The sequence below is a fragment of the Hemiscyllium ocellatum genome, chromosome 7, assembly GCF_020745735.1.
Source record: "Hemiscyllium ocellatum isolate sHemOce1 chromosome 7, sHemOce1.pat.X.cur, whole genome shotgun sequence".
Classification (NCBI taxonomy): Eukaryota; Metazoa; Chordata; class Chondrichthyes; order Orectolobiformes; family Hemiscylliidae; genus Hemiscyllium; species Hemiscyllium ocellatum.
Genome location: NC_083407.1, coordinates 13605884 through 13631638, shown reverse-complemented (window position 1 = coordinate 13631638; position 25755 = coordinate 13605884). Strand labels below are relative to the sequence as shown.

Here is a 25755-nt window from a genome sequence, read left to right as displayed (position 1 = left end):
GAGCACCAGCTATGACTTGGTACCACACTGCCAACTTTGCGTCAGAAGGTTATGGATTTGAGCTCCAATCCAAAGATTAATTAGGGCTGACTTGTCAATACAGCGCTGAATGATTGCAATGTTGTTAGTGGTGCCATCTTTTGGACGAGATGTGAAGCCAAGGTTCCCTCTGCCCTCTCAGACGAATGAAGTAACGTCACAGGCTCTTTTATAAACAGCTAGTGAGTTTGATTTTCTGTCCGGGCTAATGTGCACGACGAACAAAAGGGCTGGATTTGATTGACCAAGACAGATAGTTTGAGTCAAGAAATATCTCAACTTGCTTGGCTGTCTCAGCAGAAAGGCATCTGAACATCATAACCTTCACTCTGGGGGATTCGATGTGAGACAGGTTTGGGCCAACCAAAAGCAGAACATAGGCAGACACAGGAGTAGCCAAGTGCTGCGATAAACTCATTTGAAGGCCCACCTTGGCTCCCTTAGACCTATATCCCAGTGTTATTCAAGGCATGTAGGTCCCCTACACCTCATTCTTCAATCTCCCCGTCCAATAGTACCTCCTTGCCCTCAGCCATTCCCAGAGTCCTTATAACCTCTAGAACAACTCAGGAATCAACCCCAACCCATTGTTCTTCCATGTCCATTTTTCTAGCATACAATATGTTCACAACATATTGGGAAAATGACCTGTGTGGAACAGGTCAGTTTAAAAAAAAAGAATTAATCACATAAATGCATCTGTCTGTGGCAGTATTAGCGAGAAGGACCACCAAACAGTCATTCTGGAAACTAAACCTTGTCTTCACATTGAGGATAAGCCATCGTGTTCTGTGGCACTACCACTGCACTAAATGGAAGAGGCTTTGAAAGATCTAGTGTCATAAAGCTAGTCCCTTTTTTTCTAAAAGCTGTTTCTTGGCTCAAGGAGACTCTGTCCTTGATTTTTTTCAGAGGGAGAGGTAATAAACCAGGCCAGACTCTTGATCAGTCTGAGATGAAAAGAATTTTGAGAGGCCTTTTGTTTCTCTGTAAACAGATGAGACTTCAGACCAAAGTGATCATGCTCTAGAAGTGACCTGTATAAAGAAGGGGAGTGATCAGCTCTCTAGCTGAGCTGAGCAGTTTTAGTTCAGTCTTGAGCTGGTTGGAAGTTCAACAGGGAGCTGCGTGGAAATTCTCTCTCATTCTGCCCTTCAACTTCAACCTGTAAGCATGTGTTCCATTTATACTGGTTTTTAAAGGGAGTTTGCTTATTGGGATTGTTGAATATATTAGAACAGCATAATTACATCCAGCTGGATAGGTTGAGTTCTATATGGGTTCTTTATTCTGTTCTTTGTGTTTCATTGTGTAATTTTGTGAATAAAGTTTTGTCTGTTTTAAAATCTAGTAATCAACCTCGCTGTCTTACTCCGGGTAATTTTCACTGTACGCTTGCCGAAACAAATTGCAAAGTTATGGTCTGGAGTTGCCTGCTTAAGAATTTTTTGAGTGGTCTGGCCTAGTCCATAACACTAGCAACTTAAAACTGGGTATACATGCTTTGAGGACCATCAGTAGCAAAACTGCACTGCAACTGAATCTGTAACTTCAAGGCCTACCATCTCTACTCTATCACTACCAAGCAGGAGAGCAACACTGGTTCAATGAAAAGTGCAGGAGGGCACATCATCAGCAGCTGAGATATACCTAAAAATAAGGAGTCAATGTGGTAAAGGTACAAAACAGGATTATGTTGATGCTAAACAGCATCAGCAACAAGTGATGGATGGTGCTAAGTGATTCCATAATCTGATGACCATATCTAAGCTCCGCAATATAGCCCCATCTATTCATGAATGATGGTGGACAATTAAACAACTTACTGGAGGAGGCAGCTCCAAAATATCCCCGATCGCCAATAAAGGAAGAACCCAGCAGTTCACTGCAAAACATACTTTCAACAATCCTGAGCCAAAGTGCCAAGTGGATGACTCATCTCAGGAACGTTAGAAAAGCCCAGATGTCCCCAACGTCACAGGTACCAGCTTTTAGCCAATTCAATTGACTCCACATTATATCAAAAACCTGCTGGAGGCACTGGTTATTGCAAAGGCCATGGGCCCTAACAACATTCCAGCAATAGTACTGAAGACTTCTGCTCCAGAATGTGCCACACCCCTGGACTGCTTTAGTGCAGTTACAACACTAACAACGTGAAAACTGTCCAGGTATGTCTTACATGCAAAAAGTAGGACAGATCCAAGCCAGCTAATTACTGCTCATCAGTGTACTCTCAGTTATCTGTAAAAGCAATGGCACATATTATCATCCACTGTTACTATCAAACAACACTTGCTTCACAATAACTTGCTCAGTAACTCAGTTTAGGTTGCACCAGGGCCACTCAGCTGCTGACTTCCTTTCAATCTTGGTTGAAACATGAGCCAAAGAGCTGACTTCTGAAGGTGAAGTGAGAATGAATGACCTTGGCTTCAAATCCACATTTGACTGGGTGTGCCATCAAGGAACGCTAGAAAAGCCCAAGTCAATGGAAATCAGGACAAAAACCTCTGCTGATTGCACTCATAAAAACATGTGGGAGTATTTCAAATGGCAGTTGATAAGAATTCAGGAGCAGCACATTCTTGTGAGAAGAAAGGATAGGGATGGCAAGTTACATGAACCTTGGATGACCAGGGATGTTATGACCTCAATCAAAAAGAAAAACGAAGCATACATAAGGTCTAGGAGGATGGGAACTGATGAAGTCCTTGAAGTATATAAATAGGATAGAACTTAAAAAAGGAATTAGAACTGCTAAAAAGAGTGACGAAAACATTAGCAAACAGGATTAAGCAAGAGGGTAGCCAGGGAAATGGTTGGCACACACAAGGACAAATGAGGCAATCTTTTTGGTGGAGCCAGAAGAGGTTGGTGAGGTCCTAAGTGAATACTTTTGTGTCAATACTCACCAAAGAAAAGAAATTGGTGGGGGATGACATCAGAGAAGGGAGTGTCCAATTCTAAGCCAAATTGCTGTTAAAAAGGAAGAGGTGTTATGTCTCTTAAAAAGTATTAATGATTTGGAGGTGCCAGTGTTGGACTGGCATGTACAAAGTTAAAAATCACACAACACTAAGTTATAGTCCAATAAATTTAATTGGAAGCACTAGCTTTTGGAGCGTTGCTCCTTCATCAAATGATCATAACCTGATGAAGGAGCAGTGCTTCCAATTAAACTTGTTGGACTGTAACCTGACATTGTGTGATTTTTAAAGTAGTATTAAGGTTGAAATGCCGCAGGGTCCTGATGGGATCTATCCCAAAATATTGAGGGAAGGAAGAAAACAAATTGCTGGAGCAGTGTCAGACATCTTTTCCATCCTCAATGGCCACAGGTGGGGTCCCAGAGGTCTGGAGAAAAGCCAATGTTGTCCCATCATTGAAGAAGGGTAACAGGGATAATCCTGGAAATTACAAATCCGTGAGCTTCATGCTGGTGGTCAGGAAATTACTCGAAAAGATTCTAAGGGACAAGATCTATATCATTCAGAAGCAAATGGACTTATTAGTGATAGGCGGACTTCAGTGAAGCCTTTGATAAGGTCCTTCATGGCAGATTTATACAAAAGGTGAAGTCACATGGTGTCAGGGTGAGCTAGGAAGATGGTTGGAGAACTGGCTTTGGTCATAGGAGAAAAAGGGTAGCGGTGTAAGGATGGTTTTCGGAATGGAAGGTTGTGACTAGTGGTGTTCCGTAGGGATCAGTGCTGGGACTTCCATTTGTGGTCTATATAAATGACTTTGAGGAAAACATGGCTGGTCTAAATAATAAATTGGTGGTCAATACAAAGATTGGAGGAGTTGCAGATAGTGAGGAGGATTGTCAAGAGGATAAAGCAGAATATAGATCAATTGGAGGCATGGGCAGAAAAATGGCAGATGGAGTTTAATCTGGACAAGTATGAGGTGATGTATATTGAAGGTCAAGTACAGGTGGAAATTATACAGTAAATGGCAGAACCCTTAGGAGTACTGATATGCAGGGGGACCTGGATGTGCAGGTCCACAGATCACTGAATGTGGCAGCATAGGTAGATAAGGGAGTAAAAAAAGGTCTCTGGCATGCTTACCTTTATTGGAAGGAACACAGAGTATAAGAATAGACTAGTTGTGCTGCAGCTTTATGGAATTTTAGTTAGGTCACACTTGGAATATTGCGATACTGTTGCCACAGTATGAGAAAGATGTGGATGCTTTGGAGAGGGTACAGAAAAGGTTTACCAGGATGTTGCCTGATATGGGGGAATTTTAGCTATGAAGGAAGGTTAGATAAAGTGGGTTTGTTTTCACTGGAATGCAGGAGGTTGAGGGGCAACCTGATAGAAGTCCATAAGATTGTGAATGGCATGGACAGAGTGGAAAGGATGAGACTTTTTCCTAGGGTGGAGGGATCAATTACTAGGTGGAGGGGGGGGGGGGGGGGGGGGGGGCGGCAGAGGTTCAAGATGCAGGGATGGGGGGAAATTAAAAGAGATGTACAAGGCACATTTTTCACACAAAGGTGGTGAGTGCCTCAAATGCATTGCCAGGGGAAGTGATGGAAGCAGCATTCAAGAAGCACCTGGATGAATAGATGAAAAGGAAGGGAATAGAGTAGGGATGAAAAGGAAGGGAAGGGATCCTGTAAGTGAAGACAATTTTAGTATGGAAGGGCAAAATACGTCAGCACAGACTTGGAGGGCTGAAAGCCCTGTCCCTATGCTATACTACTTTTTGTTCAATACCTTGGACAATGAAAGATGATTGGAATTATTGGCAGTCATCTCAGCTCTAAGACATCTGTGTCCTGGACTCAACCATCTCCAGCTACTTCATTAACTACCTGCTTTCTATCATAAGGTCAGAAATGCGTCTGTTTGCTGACTTTGCACCTTGTTCAGCACTCTTTGCAACTTCAGATATTGAAAACCATGCTCAAACACAGCAAGATCTGAACAATACCTAGGTTGGTGCTGACAACTGGTAAGTAACATTTGTATGCCACAAATGACAGGTAATCACCATTTCTAAACGAGAGAATCTAACTATCACCTCTTGACATACAATGGTATTAGCATTTCTGAGCCTCCCACAATCAATATGCTGGGGATTAGCAATGATCAGAAACTGATCTGGACTAGTCATATAAATACTGTGGCAATAAGAGTTAGGAGTCTTGCAGTAAGTAACTTACCTCCCGACTGCCCAAAGCCTGTCCACTGTTTGATAAGGCACAAGCCAGGAATCCACACTTGGCTGGGTGAGTGCAGGCGAAAGTGAGGACTGCACATGCCGGAGATTAGTCAAGATTGATGTGGAAAAGCACAGCAGGTCAGACAGTATCCGAGAAGCATGAAAATCCAGCTTTCAGGCAAAAGCCCTTCATCAGGAATGAGGCAGGGTGCCTCCGGGGTGGAGAGAAAAATTGGAGGGGGCTGGGGGTGAGGGTGGGGCTGGGGAGAAGGAAGCTAAGAGTACAAGAGGTGGATGGAGGTGGGGATGAAGGTGATAGGTCAGAGAGAAGAGTGCAGCAGATAGGTGAGAAGGAAGATTGGCAGGTAGGACAGGTCATGAGGATGGTGCTGAACTGGAAGGTTGGAACTTGGGTAAGGTGAGAGATGGGGAAATGAGGAAACTGGTGAAGTCCACATTGATGCCCTGGGATTGAAGTGTTCCAAGGCGGAAGAGGAGGCGTTCCTCCTCCACGCGTCGGGTGGTGAGGGAGTGGTGGTGGAGGCTGCCCAGGACCACAGAACACACCAGATGGCCTCCTCCTTTAAAGGCCATAATTTCCCTTCCCACGTGGTTGAAGATGCCCTCCAACACATCTCATCCACATCCCGCACCTCCGCCCTCAAACCCCTCCCCTCCAACCGCAACAAGGACAGAACCCCCATGGTCCTCACCTTCCACCCTACCAACCTCCGCATAAACCACATTATCCACTGACATTTCTGCCACCTACCAACGGACCCCACCCCTTTCTGCTTTCCTCAAAGACCGTTCCCCCAATGACCACCTGGTCAGGTACACGCACCCCAACAACCCACCCTCCCCTCCTGGCACTTGGTCCTGGCACCGCAAGAATTGCAAAACCTGCGCCCACATCACCCCGCTCCCCAAAGGAGCCTTCCATATCCGAAGTTTCACCTGCTCATCCACCAATGTCATTTATTGTATCTGTTACTCCGAATGCGGTCTCCTTTACATTGGGGAGACTGGACGCCTTCTCGCAGAGCACTTTAGGGAAACCTCCAGGACACCCACACCAATCAACCCCACCACCCTGTGGCCGAATATTTCAACTCCCCCTCCCACTCTGCCGAGAACATGCAGATCCTGGGCCTCCTCCACCGCCACTCCCTCACCACCCAACGCCTAGAGGAAGAATGCCTCATCTTCTGCCTCGGAACACTTCAACCTGCCAGCTCAGCGCCATTCTCATGACCCATTCTACCTGCCAAATCTTCCTTTCCACCTATCCACTCCATTCTCCTCCCTGACCTATCACCTTTACCCCCACCTCCATCCACCTATTGTACTTTTAGCTACCTTCTCCCCAGCCCCACACCCTCCCATTTATCTCTCCACCCCGGAGGCTCCCTGTTTCATTCCTGATGAAGGCTTTTGCCTGAAACATCAATTTTCCTGCTCCTTGGATGCTGCCTGACCTGCTGCTCTTTTCCAGTTCCAATCTAATCTTGGGTGAGTGCTGCTCCAACAATACTCAAGAAACTTGACACTATCTAGGGCAAAACAGCCCTCCACCATTGTCACTTAGTAACAGCAGCACGTACCATCAAGAACAGGCACTGCAGAAATTCACTAAGGTTCCAAGACAGCACCTTTCAAACTCATGACCACCATCCCTGCAGTGGGAAAAGGTAGCAGATACATGGGAAGATCACCACATGAAAATTCCTCAAGCCACTCAACACCCTGACTTGAAAATGTATCACTATTTCTTCAAAGCCACTGGATCAAAATCCTGGAATTCCCAATCAGAATTGTGGGACCATTCTCACAAAATGGCTTGCAGCGATTCAAGAAAGCAGATCACCATCGCCTTCTGAAGGGCAACGAATGATGGGTAATAACATACATGAATGACAGAAAGAAAAGAAAGGAGTATAGGGCAAACCTGTTCAATTGCAGCTCAGACATCAGCTCCTTCACATTAAGAGTCAGCTGAGCGAACATTTAGTGAACTGCTCCCAAAGCATGTCTTTGTAAAGTAATTAATACCGAACAATACTCTGTGCTAAGCACTGCAGCCTTGGGCCTCCGGCCCACCGGCTAAACTCGCCCCGCTCAGGCCTCCAACCCGCTGGCCATACCTGCTCCACTCCATGCCTCAAACAGCTGTATGTCAGGAGAGAACACAGAGAGTAAAGAGGGGAAGAAGAAAAAAGAAAACCGGAAATAAACAGAAGCAGCAGAGGAGCTCCAGTTGGAGCATCCTACTCCGCCATCTGGACTGGGAGATTCTCCCCATGTTGGCATGGGTTTTTTCCAGGTGCTCCAGCTTTCTCCCACAGTCTAAATAATCCATGGATGTGCAGGCTAGGTGGATTAGCCATGAGAAATGCAAAGTTATAGCAGGGTCGGTCTGAGCAGGATGCTCTCCAGAAGGTCGGTGTTGACTCGAAAAGCTGAAGGGTTTCTTTCTACACCGTAGAGATTCTATGATTCTGTGTGGCTTCATCTATACCCTGCACTATTCTCCCAAGACATTCTTATTTTTATACTACATCTCTCTTTGCAATAAAGGCCAACATTCCATTTGCCATCTTCACTAGTTGCTGTACCTGCTTTATGGCTAATTGCATTTACATGAAGCTATGGGTGAAACTGCAAATGGCCGTGTTATATTTAACACAACAACGCACCAAACTCTTGTCTTACCTTCAAGAAATATCCAAAGTTCTAAACTGTGTAATGCTATCAACAGGGTCCTCTGCCTCCAAATGTGATGCATTCAGTTTTAAAAAACTGAATCGCTGGGAATTCCATGTCCTCTCTTTTTCTCGTGCCATCTGTTCCATGGCTGCATTCTTCACTTACTTGGTGTCAGATGTTTGTGAATTCAAGTCCATTCCAAAGACCTGAGCACCAAACCTCAGTCAAAACTCCTCTGCTAATACTGAGTGAGTGCTGCATGGTTAGAGGTGTCATCAATCAGCCTAGAGACTAAAGCAAGGCTTTATCTTGCCTCTTATGTGGACATTCATGATCCTATGGTACACTTTCGAAGAAGAGCACACTTGCTATCCACAACGCTCCGGTTAACATTTGTTCCTTCATTAGCATCATAAAAACATAACTCAACCAAAACAAAAATCCGAATTGCAACCAAACAAATAGTTTGACTTTATATAAACCCTTAGCCATAACATTTCCAGAGACATGGTGTCCATTTGGCCATGGTCACAGAAACACTTTGAACAAGGTTAAAAGATTTAGACATCTTCATGGCATTTCATGTCCTTGCTGCTTTAGCTATGCAACAAAGAACAGGCCAACTACTACTTGCATTCCACTCGAAAAAGCGAAGCAGAGCAGATGCCACTCACGGATCCACTTGTTTATCACAATGCTCAGTTGAGGTATGTTTGTGCTCAGAGAGATTCATTCCAACAGAAAATGTGTTACTGCTTTCAATCAACAATTAAAACAGCAGATACTGTTTTCTGGGCACGCTTCCTAGCCAGCACTGCAACTGAACTGATTACTGCTTTAACAGATGTAATTACTTAGAAGCAAATGAAATATAGCTGGTGACAGTATTGTCACAAATACTAATTAGTAAGTGGCATTACACTTCGAATTGTTATTTTTCTTTTGACCGATCTGAGGCTTGAGCTTTGATAGCATGTTCATTCCAAGTGTTTACACAAGGACACACAAAATCCAGAAGCCGCCGATTTGTTTATGGAAGCTGTGGAAGACATGAATAAGAGGAAGAGCAACATATACAAGACATCAACCATAAAATGTCAACCACAACACACATGCATGAGGAATCACTACAGTGTAAGTGTTTAATAGGATAAGCATAGAGTTTTCATTGAAAAAAGTTTTTAATATACCTCATGGGGTTTGAATCCTTCCCACGTATCTTGGTGAGCACTTACTTGGTGTCAGACGTTTGTGAATTCAAGTCCAATCCAAAGACCTGAGCACCAAACCTCAGTCAAAACTCCTCTGCTAATACTGAGCGAGTGCTGCACTGTTAGAGGCGTCATCAATCAGCCTAGAGACTAAAGCAAGGCTTTATCTTGCCTCTTATGTGGATGTTTATGATCCTATGGTACACTTTCGAAGAAGAGCATACTTGCTATCCATAATGCCCTGGTTAACATTTGTTCCTTCATTAGCATCATAAAAACATGTAATCTGGTCATTACCTCATGGCTTTGGGATCTTGTACACAGGTTTGGAGTGCTGGGCAATGTATTACATCAGAAGTGAGTGGCTTTATTGTTTGCCCAGACTTCCAATAGCTAAATTGCATTTCATGATTTAATATGAGGGTTTTAATTCTTGTCATTCTATCATCCAACATACTAATTAAGGTGGTATTGTAGTTTAATGTTTGTGTTAACAGTTGTTTGCTCAGCCTTACAACTTTGGTTGTCAGTGGACATTGGGACTGTTTTATTTTGAGAATTTCTTTCTCCTTCCCTTTGCTATCGACTTGCACAAGTTATCTTTTTTTCCCTCCCGTCAGTACAACAGTGTTCAATTGCTGACTTAATCCATTGAGTGACTCATTCGTTTATGCTTATGTTGCAAAAGTCTGGAGAATTGCTTTCCAAAATGCAGTTGTAAATTGGAAGGCTTGCCATATAATTTAGTAAATAGAGGCAAAAAAAAACTATCATTCTGCATGTAAACTTTGTGTCACAGAAGCCCATGATGGTTACAATTGTGAAATATCATGTTTTTGTTTTGTGCGCTAACATGATGGATGGCAGTGCTCAATTATGGTAATTTCAGGCAACATCTTAATAAAGAATAGTTAATTTTGATAAAACCTGACAAGAAATTCTGCATGCTGAATAGAAATTTTGGTGAATTGCTGAAACATCTTTTTTCTACCATATAAACTAGACAAACCTTACATGAAACAAGAATAGGTCAATAACAATTTGTACTTATGTAGTGCCTTTAAAATAATAAAATGTTTTCAAGTGCCTTACTGGAGTGTTATCAAGTGAATTTGGACACAAACATGCTACATAAGGTATTACAGAATACCACAGCTGAAGACTCAATTGCTAATTGCGGTTAGATTAAAACTCGGGGTGCAGACAAATCCAGAATTGGAGGAAGGTAGTGTTCTACAAAGGTTGAACAGTCAGAGCATATTAGAGATTTGAAAAGCTGTGATCATTTAAAAGTCAGACCATGGGGATCCAAGATGGCGGCGACCCAGCAAGTCTGAGTCTATAGTGCTCTTCCCAAGACTTGGGCAAAGTGGGTCACCCATCCCCACCACACTCACCAAATCATTCATAATAGCTGTTAACTTTAAATAGCTGCTTAGTATTACATTTAAATAATCTAACATTTAGTGAAAAATGACCAAAGGGAAAGGAGCCCGCAGCTCTCAACAAGCAGGACCTCCTCCCCGACCTTCTCCCACTTCAGCTGCAGCAGAGGCGGCCACAGCTGCCCCGGGGGACTTACCGACAATAATGAGCCTTGTGGAGATGATCACCAAGCTGGACGCGAAGATCGATGCCTTTATCGAGGAGTCCTGACATCGCTGGGAATCACTCTCGGCCGCGCTGCAGAAGCACGGCCGAGACATCCAGGAACTCGAGCGCCGAGTCGGAGGGGCGGAGTTAAAGGCCGCGACCTCCGAAACTGCAGCTCAATCGACCGCCGATCAGGTCCGGGCTCTCGAGCAGCGAGTCCGGACCTTAGAAAATCATATTGACGACCTCGATAATCGAGGTCGTCGAAAAAATATTCGTTTGCTGGGTCTTCCCGAACGGCAAGAGGAAGGCCAGCTTACAGCATTCCTGGAGCAGTGACTGCCACAGCTTTTAAATCTGCATGCTGGATCAGGCCAGGTCAGGGTGGAATGGGCCTACCGGGTCGCAGTACGTGGGCCCGGCTCAAACCAGCGCCCACGCCCGGTCCTGTTCCAGCTGCAGAGCTATAGGGAGAGGCAGATGCTCCTGGAAGCCTCAAGAAATCTTGGAAAAGATCCCCAAAGCCATGATCTATAAAGGATCCAAGATCATGCTATTCCAGGACTTTTCCCCAGCTCTGGTCCGAAAGAGGAAGGCATTCGATGAGGTGAAGAAGCGTTTAAGGGACTTAAATACTCAGTACTCCTTACGTTATCCAGCGACGCTACGCTTTAATCACGAAGGATCCATATATAACTTCAGATCACCAGAGAAGGCTAAGGAATTCTTGGACTCTCTTAAATAAACTGTAAGAGATAATGGATGTTGGTTTGCCTTTCCCTCTACTTTGGTTTACATCCCCCCACCTTTTTTGTTTCTCTTTTTTCTTACCTTATTGTTTAATATTATCATGGGGGCGGGAAGAGGGATTTGATTTCTCCCCCCCCCCGGCGTGGGTTTGTTTTCTTTTATTACATACCCACATATAGACATAAAGTATGTATGTATATACATGTTGGAGCGTTTGGTTAATGTTGGTGGGGGGAGGTGGTTACCTTATTTTATTTAACTTCTGTCTTTAGGAGCAGGGTTGTTTTTCCCCTGTTATGTTGTATTATTATATTTAATTATTACTTTGTTGAGATTGTAATTTTATAGTTATATATTTATATATGGTATTAACATTCCCAAATATATTCAGGTGTTAGTGTGGGCGGGGGTGGGGTGCTCACTGTTAACTCTAGCTTTGTATTATATTTGAATTCTCCTCATTTTATTGAGGAGCACCTGGGTCAAGGTTGGGGCATTGGTTGGGAGAGGATAAGATGGACTTTTGGAGAGGAAGTGACGCTCCCTGGGAACAAGGGGGAAAATCTCCATTTAGGTACGTTTTATATTTTTTTAATTTAGAAATTGTTTTTTATTATATTGTTTTGAGTGTATTAGAGAGCCTTTATTTTTGTAAATTTTATATGCTCCATGCTCGGGATGTTCCAGATAGGGTTTCCCCTCCCGAGGGGTCTCGGATCTGCCCAGATGATTATGGTTGATCAGTCGGTTAAGTGGTGCACCTGGAATGTCAGGGGGAGTAATTCGCCAGTTAAAAGGAAGAAAATATTATCAAATCTTAAGAAAGAAGGAGTTGATATAGCTCTCCTACAGGAGACACACCTGTCGGATAAAGAACACTTAAAATTACGGCAGGGTGGATTTGATCAGGCCTTTTTTTCTTCTTTTAGCTCAAAAAGCAGGGGAGTTGTTATTCTTGTTCGGAAGAATTTCCCTTTCAAAATTCTAAATCAGATAAAAGACGAATCTGGACGATATATTTTGATTAAAGCCCTCGTAAATGGAGAGGAATATGGGATTCTAAATTTGTACTGTCCCCCGGCACATCCCTTTAAATTTGCAACGGAAGCTTTTTCAAAATTGATGGCCTTTGGTGCCCGTCATACAATTATAGGGGGAGACTTTAATTGTATTATGGATCCGGAAATAGATAGGATTCCCAAGAGTGCTGCTGGAGTATCTCCCAGATCTAGACAACTGGCGGATCTGAATAAAGAATTAGGATTGGTAGATGTATGGAGATATCTCCATCCACAGGGTAGAGATTTTTCTTTCTACTCTAATCCACATAAATACCATACAAGAATTGATACGTTTTTTGCCCCATCGATTTTTTTAAATTCCATATCATCCTGTAAAATAGGTACTATAGCAATTTCTGACCACGCCGCTGTATATATGGAAACTAAGGCAAGGAACAATGGGACATCCGCTCGGCATTGGCTTATGGACACCTTCCTGATAAAAGATAGTAAATTTGTAAAGTACTTCTCCCAAGAACTTAAAACTTTTTTAGAAATTAATTCAGGTACGGCTAGCAACCCATCAATGATATGGGAGACCATCAAAGCTTATGCACGAGGTTTGATCATCTCCTACTCAGCGACCCAGAAAAAACTGAAGGGAGAGCAACAGCGCCTGCTCGAAGCACGCTTAAAAGCAGCTGAAACAGCATACGCTGATAGACCTTCTATTATAAAATTGCAGAGGATTACGGCTCTTAGGACAGCTCTAAACACTACGCTTACTCAAACGGCTAAGAGGGAAATATTATTTGCAAAACAAAGGTTATATGAATATGGCGACAAACCGGGTAGATACTTAGCATTTCTTGCAAAGAAAAAGAAGGCCCCTCAGACTATTACGTCTATCAAGGAAAGTACAGGTACTCTGACTCATGATCATAAAAAGATTAACGCGATCTTTAGAGAATTTTATTCTGAGTTATATAAATCGCAGGATTGTGAAGATAGGACTAGGAAGATGCAGTCATTTTTTAAAAATTTGACCTTTCCGGGCTTGACTCCAGAACAGGTATCGGTCCTAAACGCTCCTCTAACAGTCCAAGAAATACTTCATGCAATTAGGCAATTCCAGAGCAGAAAGGCACCGGGCCCAGATGCTTTTCAAGCTGAATTCTGTAAAGAATTTACAGAAATATTGGCTGATCCACTTATGGACATGTATAACTATGCATATAGTCAGGGCTGTCTCCCGCCTTCACTGAAAGAGGCAAATATCTCTCTTATCCTTAAAAAGGAAAAGATCCAGAAGACTGTACATCATATCGGCACGGTGGCACAGTGGTTAGCACTGCTGCCTCACAGCGCCTGAGACCCGGGTTCAATTCCCGACTCAGGCGACTGACTGTGTGGAGTTTGCACGTTCTCCCCGTGTCTGCGTGGGTTTCCTCCGGGTGCTCCGGTTTCCTCCCACAGTCCAAAGATGTGCAGGTCAGGTGAATTGGCCATGCTAAATTGCCCATAGTGTTAGGTAAGGGGTAAATGTAGGGGTATGGGTGGGTTTCGCTTCGGCGGGTCGGTGTGGACTTGTTGGGCCGAAGGGCCTGTTTCCACACTGTAAATCTAATCTAAATCTAAATCCTTGCTAAATGTAGATTTTAAAATCCTCTCTAAAATGTTAGCACTGAGACTAGAAAGGGTACTGCCATATATTATAAAGGAGGATCAGACGGGATTTATTAAGGGCCGTAGATCATCCAATAATATTAGAAGGGTTTTGAACATGATCCAAGCCTGTCATCAGGGAAAGATACCAGGAGTAGTAGTCTCATTAGACGCGGAAAAGGCATACGATAGGGTTGAATGGTCATATTTGTTTTACACATTGGAAAGGTTTGGCATTGGACAGGTGTTTACCAAATGGGTCTCAACATTGTATAGTGATCCCAAAGCAGTTGTGGTTACCAATGGATTAGGTTCGGATAGCTTCAGTGTGGGTAGGGGCTGCCGTCAAGGATGTCCTCTCTCGCCATTGTTATTTACGCTAATAATTGAACCACTAGCAGAAGCTATACGGACTGATCCTAATATAACGGCCCCGAGGATTGGTACAGGTAAACTTAAAATTACCCTTTATGCAGATGATGTTCTTTTATTCCTCAATAATCCTCTGATATCCGTACCTCGTCTAATTCAAGTTATTAATACATTTAGTGCATTCTCAGGCTATAAAATTAATTTTTCAAAATCGGAGGCTATGCCAATGGGTGGCCTGGTTATGACACCCCACTTAGTGGACGGATCCCTTTTTCCCTTCGTTGGTCCCTGGAGGGTTTCTTATATTTAGGTATTTTTATTACTCCAGTATTTGGTCAGTTGTATAAGGCGAAATTTTGTGCAATTACTGGAAAGGATAAGGCAGGACCTCCAGCGATGGGGAGACCTTCCAATTTCCTGGTTAGGTAGAATAGCACTAATTAAAATGAATGTTCTGCCCCGTCTCCTATATCCTATGAGAATGCTCCCGGTGATGCTGCCAAGGATGGCCCTACGTAAATTATATGGCTGGCTGGGTTCCTTTATTTGGAATCATAGATGGCCCCTCATTAAGCTGAAGAAGCTACGGCTTCCACAGGCAAGGGGAGGACTGGACTTCCCAGACTTTAGGAAATATCAGTTAAGTTCCCTACTAAGTTACATAGCTGATTGGGTCTTGTCCGACCCACAATCAATCTGGCTGGACATCGAGGCCTCTCAAGTAAAATACCCACTTATTAACCTCTTATTTTCAGACAAGAGGAAAATCATTACAGATCACTGTAAAAACCCCATAATACTAAACACAATTAAGGCCTGGAATATAATGCGGCATAATGAGGGTAATTTACATAAAACATCCCCCTATGCACCGATAGTAGGGGCATGGGGATTCCAACCAGGGTTTACAGATGCCACTTTTAAACTCTGGAGATCCAGGGGTATCTCATGTTTAGGGGACCTATTTAAAGATGGGGTCTTGATGCCCTTTGAACAGCTGCATCAGAAATTCGGATTACCCAATGGGGACCTCTTTCGATACTTCCAAATTCGAGATTATATACAGAAGACGACTACGTTAATAGATAGTCTTTATAAATCAGATAGAGAATGTAATGTCCTACGACCAGTGGGGGTATCCTCCGTCAGTACTATTTATCATTTACTACATGAAGAAGTATCGGGAGATATGGACAATCTGCTTAAAACATGGGATCAAGATTTGGGACTAGAAATCTCTATAGAAATGTGGAATGATATTTGGGAAAATGCTAGAAGAATTACTATCTGTAACAGAACCCAGGCTATCCAGCTGAAGATACTTCATAGGGCCCATATAGCACCGGCTCGATTGGCAAAATTTAAGGCAGGAGCATCTCCAATGTGTCCCAAATGCAAAATAGAGGTGGGCACTCTTGTACATTACCTATGGACTTGTCATAAGGTCCGTAGATATTGGATTAAAGTAGCAAGTACCCTGACAGAAATTTTAGGAACGGAAATTAGAGTGGACCCTGTATCTCTCCTTTTGGGCTTTTCGAACTTTTCCTCCCTGGATATGCACGGGAAAAGACTATTTTCTATTCTCTCTTCTGTGCAAGGAAAAATATTCTGGTGAACTGGGTGGCTGAGGGCCCCCCTGGACTTTCAAATTGGCACAGATTAATTATGGAATGTATTCCCCTTGACTTCCTTACAAATATGGTGCACCGAAAGACTGAATTATTTTATAAAATATGGCAGCCCTTTTTGAATTACATAAATGCAGATATTTCGGCCATCCTAACAAGGGCTTTTATTTAATGAAGATCACAAACCTGGCTGCTCCGGGGCCCCTTAGGAGAGGAATCCCGCACGAATATGGGTTTTATTACATTTGATGTTACTACATTCCGAGCATGTAAGAGACTTAAGTATGCACTCTGGTTAGTTATAGGTTACATTAGTAGAAAGTTGTGTTTTGGTTTTTTTTAATTTTGGTAATTTTTTTTTCCTTTGTTAAATTTTGACTATTGTATATTTGATTTAATTGTACATCAATGTTTGTATTTGAGAGTTTTGTTTATTTTTGTAAACTTGAAAAATGTTAAATTTCTAATAAAAATATCTTTTAAAAAAAAAGTCAGACCATTGTTGGATATCAGTGTGGGTCAGTGAGTTTGGAGCTGAACAGGATTTGATGTACAGTGAGAAATGGACAACAGAGCATTGGATGAACTGATGTTTCTCATTCAGACTGGTTTGTTGTCTCTTATGGACCATGAGTATTAATTTATTTTTAACTCTTCTCTGGCAGTAAAATCGCTGCTTTTGGCTATATTAGGAACTTGTGCAGCATTTAATAGATTCCTTGAATGTTCTTGTGGCTTGCATTTTTGATGCCTTCCACAATCTCAGCACATTCTATTACAAATTCCAGGGTATTTTGAGATATGGCCCAGTGTTGTGATATTTTTTCTCAACTCTTGCACCTTGCGTTTTATTAGCAACACACAGTTGGTACGTCCTCAGTACTGACATGATCAACCATCCAGCTGATTTCAGAGCCAAAGCTTAAGAGATGAACAGTACAAATTCTGAAAACACATGGTTGTGTCTTCCACCCCTTCACGAAAAAAATTAATTTAAAAACTCAGACTAGAATGTCAAGAAAGTCAGAGCAACCAGGATTGTTCACTTTGAGGTGGAATTGGTCGTCCTGGGAACAGATGCAGCAGAGGTGGAGGAATTGGGAATAAAGGATGGAGTTTTTACAGGAGGTAGGGTGGGAGGAGCTGTCGTCTAGGTAGTTGTGGGAGCAAGTGGGCTTGTAGTATATGTCTGTGATTAGTCAGTCAGGTAAAAATAATAACTGCAGATGCTGCAAACCAGAGTTTAGATTAGAGTGGTGCTGGAAAAGCACAGCAGTTCAGGCAGCGTCTGAGGAGCAGTAAAATCGACATTTCGGGCAAAAGCCCTTCATCAGAAATACAGGCAGTGTGAGGGTGAGGGTGGGAAGAAAGTAGCATAGAGTACAATAGATGAGTGGGGAAGAGATGAAGGTGATAGGGAGGAGGGTAAAGTGGATAAGCGGAAAGGAAGATAGGCAGGTAAGACAAGTCTTGGATACAATGCTGAGCTGGAAGTTTGGAGCTGGGGTGAGGTGGGGGAAGGGGAAATGAGGAAACTGGTGAAGTCCACACTGATGCCTTGGGGTTGAAGTGTTCCGAGGCGGAAGATGAAGTGTTCTTCCTCCAGGTGTCAGGTGGTGAGGGAGCGGCAGTGAAGGAGGTCCAGGACCTCCATGTCCTCGGCTGAGTGGGAGGGGGAGTTGAAATGTGGGGCCACAGGGCGGTGGAATTGACTGGTGTGGGTGTCCCAGAGATGTTCCCTAAAGCGCTCTGCGAGGAGGCGTCCAGTCTTCCCAATGTAGAGGAGACCGCACCGGGAGCAACGGATACAATAAATGATATTGGTGGATGTGCAGGTAAAACTTTGATGGATGTGGAAGGCTCCTTTGGGGCCTTGGATGGAGGTGAGGGAGGTGGTGTGGGCGCAGGTTTTGCAATTCCTGCAGTGGTAGGGGAAGGTGCCACGACCTGACCAGGTAGTCACGAAGGTCTTTGCGGAAGGCGGAAATGGGTGGGGAGGGAAATATATCTCTGGTGGTGGGGTCCGTTTGGATGTGGCGGAAGAGTTGGCGGATGATTTGGTTTATGCGAAAGTTGGTAGGGTGGAAGGTGAGCACCAGGGGGGTTGTCCTTGTTCGGTTGGAAGGGTGGGGCTTGCGGGAGGTGCGGGATGTAGACGAGATGCATTGGAGGGCTCCTTTAACCACGTGGAAAGGGAAATTGTGGTCTCTAAAGAAGGAGGCCATCTGGTGTGTTCTATGGTGGAACTGGTCCTCTTGGGAGCAGATACGGCGGAGGCAGAGGAATTGGGAATACGGGATGGCATTTTTGCATGACGTAGGGTGGGAAGAGGTGCAATCCAGGTAGCTGTGGGAGTCGGTGGGTTTGTAAAAAATGTCAGTGTCAAGTCGGTCATCATTAATGGAGATGCAAAGGTCGAGGAAGGGGAGGGAGGTGTCAGAGGTGGTCCAGGCAAATTTAAGGTCAGGGTGGAATGTATGGGTGAAGTTGATGAATTGCTCAACCTCCTCATGGGAGCATGAAGTGGTGCCAATGCAGTCATCAATGTGGGAGGATACGGCCAAACGAATGAGTGTGTCGGTGGAAGGGTACTGTTGGGGGCGTTGGGAAAGGAAGAAACGGAGGGCTTGGAGGCCCAGGTTCAGTCTCCAGTTCCTCTACACCTCCATGCGCCATGACCAGGGCCTCCAAGCCCTCTGTTTCTTCCTTTCCCGACGTCCCCAACAGTACCCTTCCACCAACACTCTCATTCGTTTGGCCGAACTGGTCCTCAAACTTAACAATTTCTCCTTCAAATCCTCCCACTTCCTCCAGACCAAAGGGGTAGCCATGGGAACCCGTATGGGCCCCAGCTATGCCTGTCTCTTGGTTGGCTATGTAGAACAATCCATCTTCCGTAGTTACACTAGCACCACTCCCCACCTCTTCCTCCGCTACACTGATGACTGCATTGGCGCCACCTCGTGCTCCCGTGAGGAGGTTGAGCAATTCATCAACTTCACCACACGTCCCGCATCTCCCGCAAGCCCCACCCCTCCAACCGTAACAAGGACAGAAAACCCCAATGCCCACCTTCCACCCTACCAACCTTCACATAAACCAAATCATCCGCCGACATTTCCGCCACCTCCAAACGGACCCCACCACCAGGAATATATTTCCCTCCCCACCCCTTTCTGCCTTCCGCAAAGACCGTTCCCTTCGTGACTACCTGGATCAGGTCCACGCCCCCCAACAATCCACCCTCCCGTCGTGGCACCTTCCCCTACCACCGCAGGAATTGCAAAACCTGCGCCCACACCTCCTCCCTCACCTGTCCAAGGCCCCAAAGGAACGTTCCACATCCAAAGTTTTACCTGCACATCCACCAATATCATTTATTGTATCCATTGCTCCCGGTGCGGTCTCCTCTACACTGGAGAGACTGGACGCCTCCTCGCAGAGTACTTTAGGGAACATCTCTGGGACACTCGCACCAGTCAACCCCACCGCCCTGTGGCCCCACATTTCAACCCCCCCTCCCACTCAGCCGAGGACATGGAGGTCCTGGGCCTCCTTCACCGCTGCTCCCTCACCACCAGACGCCTGGAGGAAGAACGCCTCATATTCCGCCTTGGAACACTTCAATCCCAGGGCATCAATGTGGACTTCACCAGTTTCCTCATTTCCCCATCCCCCACCTCACCCCAGCTCCAAACTTCCAGCTCAGCACTGTCCCCATGATTTGTCTTACCTGCCGATCTTCCTTTCCACCTATCCACTCCACCCTCCTCCCTGACCTATCACCTTCATCCCCTCCCCCACTCACCTACTGTACTCTATGCTACTTTCTCCCCACCCCCACCCTCCTCTCATTTATCTTTCCACCCTTCAGGCAGTCTACCTGCATTCCTGATGAAGGGCTTTTGCCCGAAACATCGATTTTACTGCTCCTCAGATGCTGCCTGAACTCTATGCTTTTCCAGCACCACTCTAATCTAAACTGTGATTAGTCAATTGCCAGAGATGGTGATGGAAAGGTCCAGGAAGGGGAGGGAGATTGCCAAGATGGTCCATGTGAATTTGAGGTTGCAATGGAAGGTGTTGGTAAAGCTGACAAACTGTTCAAGCTCCTCATGGGAGCATGAGACGGCACCGATAGAGTCATCGGTATCGCGGAGGAACGGCTGAGGGGTGGTGCCGGTTTAACGCATGAGAATTCCTAGAAGCATGGCATTCCGACCGGAACTGTATCAAAAAATTCATCGAGTTAGAGCCCGTCTACCACCCCGAGAAAAAAAAGGAAATGAAATCACCAATCCAAAGATACCCAAACACATAAATAGAAAGCAGGAAGTATCGGCAGTGCTTCGCCCAGAGGCCCACTGAAGATGTTACCAAGGAGGGTGACGGAATGTCTGGAAACTAACCTTTCAGCTCAGTGAACAAACCGACATCCAGAACATCAGTCTGAGCAACAAATCTTCTCAAAACTCGCTAAGTATAAAAATATTCTGTCAATTTAGTGATTTCCAATTGATTTTCATCTGCAAATGTTTCAACAGCACACCCTGTACAGGATTGAAAAGTTTAGCTTTGTGTGTTTAACTATGCGCATGTGGCATCTTGGTGTTGTTGTAAGTTTCAAAGGATTGAGGACGAATGCTCATAATTTCATCCTTTTAAAATCCTGATCACTTTGTTAATCGTATCAATGAATTCTCTCAGAAATTTACAAAAGCCAACTAAATAAAACAAATTCAATAATTCCACTCCAAGGTTTGAGCTCTCATCTATTTGGTTGGATGCCAGTGTTCAAAACTCTAAGCTATCATTAGTTTTGCACACACCATATTCCAACAGTTGACACAGGGAAGGCTCATGATGAGATTCATGCAAGGAAACTGATTTTTCTCAGTTGATTTCAGCATAAGCATTTAAAAAAGACTGCCTTGTGCTGAAGCAGTATACATACTCTTACAGCATGTCAAATGTTTAAGCTGTTTTGTTTCCACCAGAAAATATTTAGGGTCTTTATTGCCATGCCAAGGTCACAGCACAGCTCACAGATGCCTCTGTCTAAACGATGATAAATGCATTACAAAGCGAGAATATTCAAACATATAAAAATCACCCAGCCATAAATACACCACTTTAAACTTCTGCTTTTCATTGGCCCAGTCTTGACTTATGTCAGAACTATGAAAAAAATGTAGACAATGGATTTTTTTTTACCAAAATCTTGTCTATTATTTGTAATTGATCCCAATTCTGAATAAGCCAACAGCATTCAAAGCTGCAATAAATCAAGATGCTGGAGATTACTGTGGTCTTTAAAACAACATCAGATGAACAACAAGGCAAAACTGTGACAAGATTATTTAACTGCACTATAAATTCTGGGCTCAATGGGTAAGGGCACTGTGGTGCAATATCGATGGGAGTTGCCAAATTTGGTCGCACTCACAGCATTGCGTCAAGATTTAGGACTTGATTTTCCTTTACATTGAGGAAAAGCAGATCTGCACACTTTTTGACCTTCTAAAACACAAGTCTGATATTGCCTGGGATTGGTTTTGCTGTGCTAATCGTGATGAAGTTTGTAAGGGCTCTAGGTCAGAAGGCTTGGTTATCTAACTCACTGGCTCAACTGGCAACATTGCTTCAAAGTCCATAAACTTCAGCCCATATATTCCTCATCCCCATGAGCTCCATTCTACCTCATGGCCCCCAAAATCACACGTCATTTCCTCAGGATGCCTTTGTAACCTCCATGTGACCTTATACACCCTCTGGTCTCTCAATCCAACTTCTGTCCCCTCAGGATATTCTATCATTTTCTTATGCCTCCTCAGATCTTCCATATCACTCCTTGCCACGCCTCCTTACACATACAAGGCAATTTCATGCCTCTCAGAAACCCCATACTACTGTAATCCTCCACAATTCTCCCATACCACTAAATGCTCTCTGATATCCCATGCCATCTGTATGCACCCTCATATATCCTTGATAACCACTCACCCAACTGGAACAATGTACATTGCTCAGGAGCCATGCAATAGCAATGGGATTGTCATTGAATAATTGGAAAAAACGCTTCTAATAATCTTAGAATACCTTTAATTCAAATTATTAATATGGAGAAAAATATTCAAATCAAAAACTGTTAACCTTTAAGCAAACAAAATAGAAATTACATTTAAAAGGTACATTTTTATTACTGCAGCCCCTTAAATGTGTCAATGGTTCTTGAATCAACAGATCATCTGCTTAGCTGATGCTATTAGCAGTTTTGAAACCCAGTTCAGGATTCATAATGGCTATAGCTGTCATTCAAAAGCTAACAGCTATATTTCCAGAAAGTAACATAGCTCAACAGTGTACAATTTCTATTCCACAGCATAATTGTTGTCATGGAGATGAATAAGTGCAAAGATTTTCTTAACTTTCCAAAGTAAGTCTTCTTTAAGCAATCAGGTGCTTAAGCAGTCAGGCTGTGACTGACAGATTTTCTTTTAAAAATGTTTATGTTTTATGGCACTTTCTTCAGTCGAAAAACGTTTTACAGTGCAATACCTACATAACATTGGTTAACATAAGAGCCATTTATTGTTAAAATTGAGGACAGGAGAAACTTCTCTCAAAAGGCTGTTATTACTCGCAATTCTCTATCCTGCTGAGAAGTGTAGACTGAATTAATGAATATATACAAGCCTGAGTTAGACAGATTTTTGATTGAAATGAGAAACAAAGGGTTATGAAGAACAAGCAGAAAATTGGGAGTTATGACCACATCAGATCAGCAATGATCTTTTTCCCTAGTGAAGCAGGCTGAAGAGTTGAATGGCCTACTCATGATTTCACTTCAAATAGCTTTGTGTTTTATTTGTATGACAGAACTCATGATGAATTACTGTATTAAAAACACATCTACATTACAGCACAGCATTTAATATATAGTGTCAAAATGTTTTACACTTACCTATCAAAATGATCTAAACCCAAGGCTATTTAATTTCAATGGTCAAGTAGATACTTTTTTTTAAAGGCTTAAAAACCCACACCTGCTCACAAAAGTCTATTGATCCAGAAACACAGATTTGGTCCAAGTTAGATATGGATAGAGCTCATCATGAGGTTGAGTTAATGGAGAGTATAAGCCAGGAGGGCAGCTGGTTGAACACCAGAATACTATAGAAGTAACAAAGATATGAACGACTGGTTTCATCGGATGTGGAACTGAGGCCAAGTGATGTTAATATAAGGGAAAAGTGGTTGTTGTGATGATGGAACTGATATGTGGTTCGAAGCTCACATCAGAGTCAAATCCATTGTAAATGTCAGACAGATGTTCTGCTTGAGTGATAAGGTACAACATGATTAAAAGCAGAAGTGCTAGAGGGAATAAGCAGCTCTGGCAGCCTGAAACAGAGTTAACATTTTGAGAGCAATCTGACTCTTTGATCCTGGGAGACCTGCTGAGTTTCTCCAGCAGTTACTGGGTTTTGCAGTACCATTCCCATACTTAATATAATTGAAAGTTCTATTTATAGCATAGCTCTAAAGAGCCAGTCAACTAAAGCAGAGAGTGATGTACACTGCAGTGCACCTTTCAATAGTCCAACATCCTGAAATTTAACACTGATTAGTAATGAACAAATTGAATAACAGAGCATATCTAAGAAGTCAAATATCTTACACCCGATTCCTTTAATCCCATGCCCAGGCAACATGCACAATCTTACCTCTCCTGGATGCAATGTCACAACATGCGGTTTAGCTCCATGAAATCGAGGGAAGTGCTCCAAATCAGGATTGACCACGTTCACACTGCTAAATACACTAGACTCCTCATAAGGAATACGAGTGGGATACAGGGAGGCTGTGTCTTCTGGGGGGAAAAGATGCCATCTCTTTCTGCAAATGTATTGTTGAGAAGTTTCCTTAATTATTTCAATGAGAAATCATTTGTGTGTAAGACTTAAAAGATTTTTTTTGTTTCAGGCTTACCATCCTATCTCTCAAAGCCATATATATTCTGCAGCTGGTTACAAACTCAACCAAAGCTAGTGCCTCACTGACAATAGGATAGCTACCCAATTGTGTCCCCATTCACACTACAGGCACCGGATATCTATCTGGCACCCATCTGTAGGAGCATATTGGCAATTTAAGAGGTAGGGCAAAAGGAATGATACCTCGGAATCTTTGGGCTGCTGTTTCCAATAACAAAGTTTCAGCTGCTCAAGCATTTTACCCCATATCTGTAACAAAATATTCACGTAAATGTCTTATTCTATTTGTTTAAGGAGTAAAACAAGTTTAGATAAAATAAATTTTCAGCCATATATTCTGGCTAGTGAGATGGTTGTAAATCTTTACAGTCATCTAGTCAGAGAGCTGTAGATGCTCCAGCATTCAGTATGTTCAAGGCTGATATATTTTTTGATCACGGAGGAAATAGGAGGAGATGGGGAGCAGGCAAGAAGTGCAGCTGAGGCAAATGATCAACTGCAATGATATTGAATGGTAGAGCAGGCTGGAGGGGCTATATGCTCTTTTCCAGATCCCACTTGCGTTCTTACATTGCTTTTATACTTGAGCATCTACTGTTAGCAAAGACTTACAGCTCAGGTATTGCTTAGAATAAATTATTGCTTCTTGTTCTGAAGCCAAAGCCTCAGCAGTTTCAATGATATTCTGGCCACCTCATACACCTTACTATCATTGAGTATGATTGACAAACTAAGAGTCAAATTACTGTAATCTTGTGCTGTGGTTCCATGCTTCCCATTTTATGACTTAAGGGTGCCCTAAGCACATTTCACTTAATGCAAACTAGATAAATGAAACATTCAGCAAATTAGTCTCGGCTGTAGTTAAATCCAGGTCTCAGCAGTGAATCGACAACTTTCTAAACCAGTGCACCATCCTGTCACAGGCTGAAAGGATAATTGCTAAAAGCTGTTGACTTTCAGTAAACTGCCTTTACAGTAAAGGAATTGATATTCCAAGATCCACGAGTTCAGTAAATCAACATTTTTTTTAAAATGAAGGCACATTGTTGTGATCGAGGTAGCAATAGACACATGACCAACTATTCAGCTAGGCAATGGCATTAACACCAGAGCATCTGGGAAGAAAATATCTTGGTGAGGAAACAGGATGATTGAAAGAGATGGCTTCATAGGTTGTCAGAGGGGTTCAAAATACATTTTTAAGATATACTTCACTCCAATTATTTCAACCTCTTAAAATGAAGGCAATATGAAGCAAACAAGAATTGGAAACACACTAAATGATAAATATTTACAGCTCAAAATATATCCAGACTTTCTCCTCTTGCCTCAGTTACTGCAGTTCAGTAAACATGTCTGCTGTGGGAGTGATACTGAAACTCAGTCATAGACCTAGGACTGAACAAATCCGGTGGATTACTGCCAAAACCTCATTTGAGACTTGGCGCAAGGGATAGGTCTAGTAGATAGTGGAGATGTTTCTGTGATGTGCAGCAAAGGCTTCATTTCATTCACCACATGATTTCAAACCTTTAACAAATGATCCCTATCTGACTTCAAAGTCACCTTTCAAAGCTAGACCGGGCCAGTCCTCTAAGCAAACAACAGA

General features: G+C 43.2%; 1 protein-coding gene across 2 annotated transcripts in view; it reads right to left on the bottom strand.

Moving 5' to 3' along the window:
* Positions 1-25755, bottom strand: part of hspbap1 (hspb associated protein 1) — a 104142-nt gene that overhangs the window by 26490 nt on the left and 51897 nt on the right. For both annotated transcript variants that reach the window (XM_060827808.1, XM_060827809.1), the window contains exon 5: positions 23874-24045. In XM_060827808.1, coding sequence (XP_060683791.1) covers positions 23874-24045 — 172 coding nt within the window. The remainder of the gene's footprint in view (positions 1-23873; positions 24046-25755) is intronic.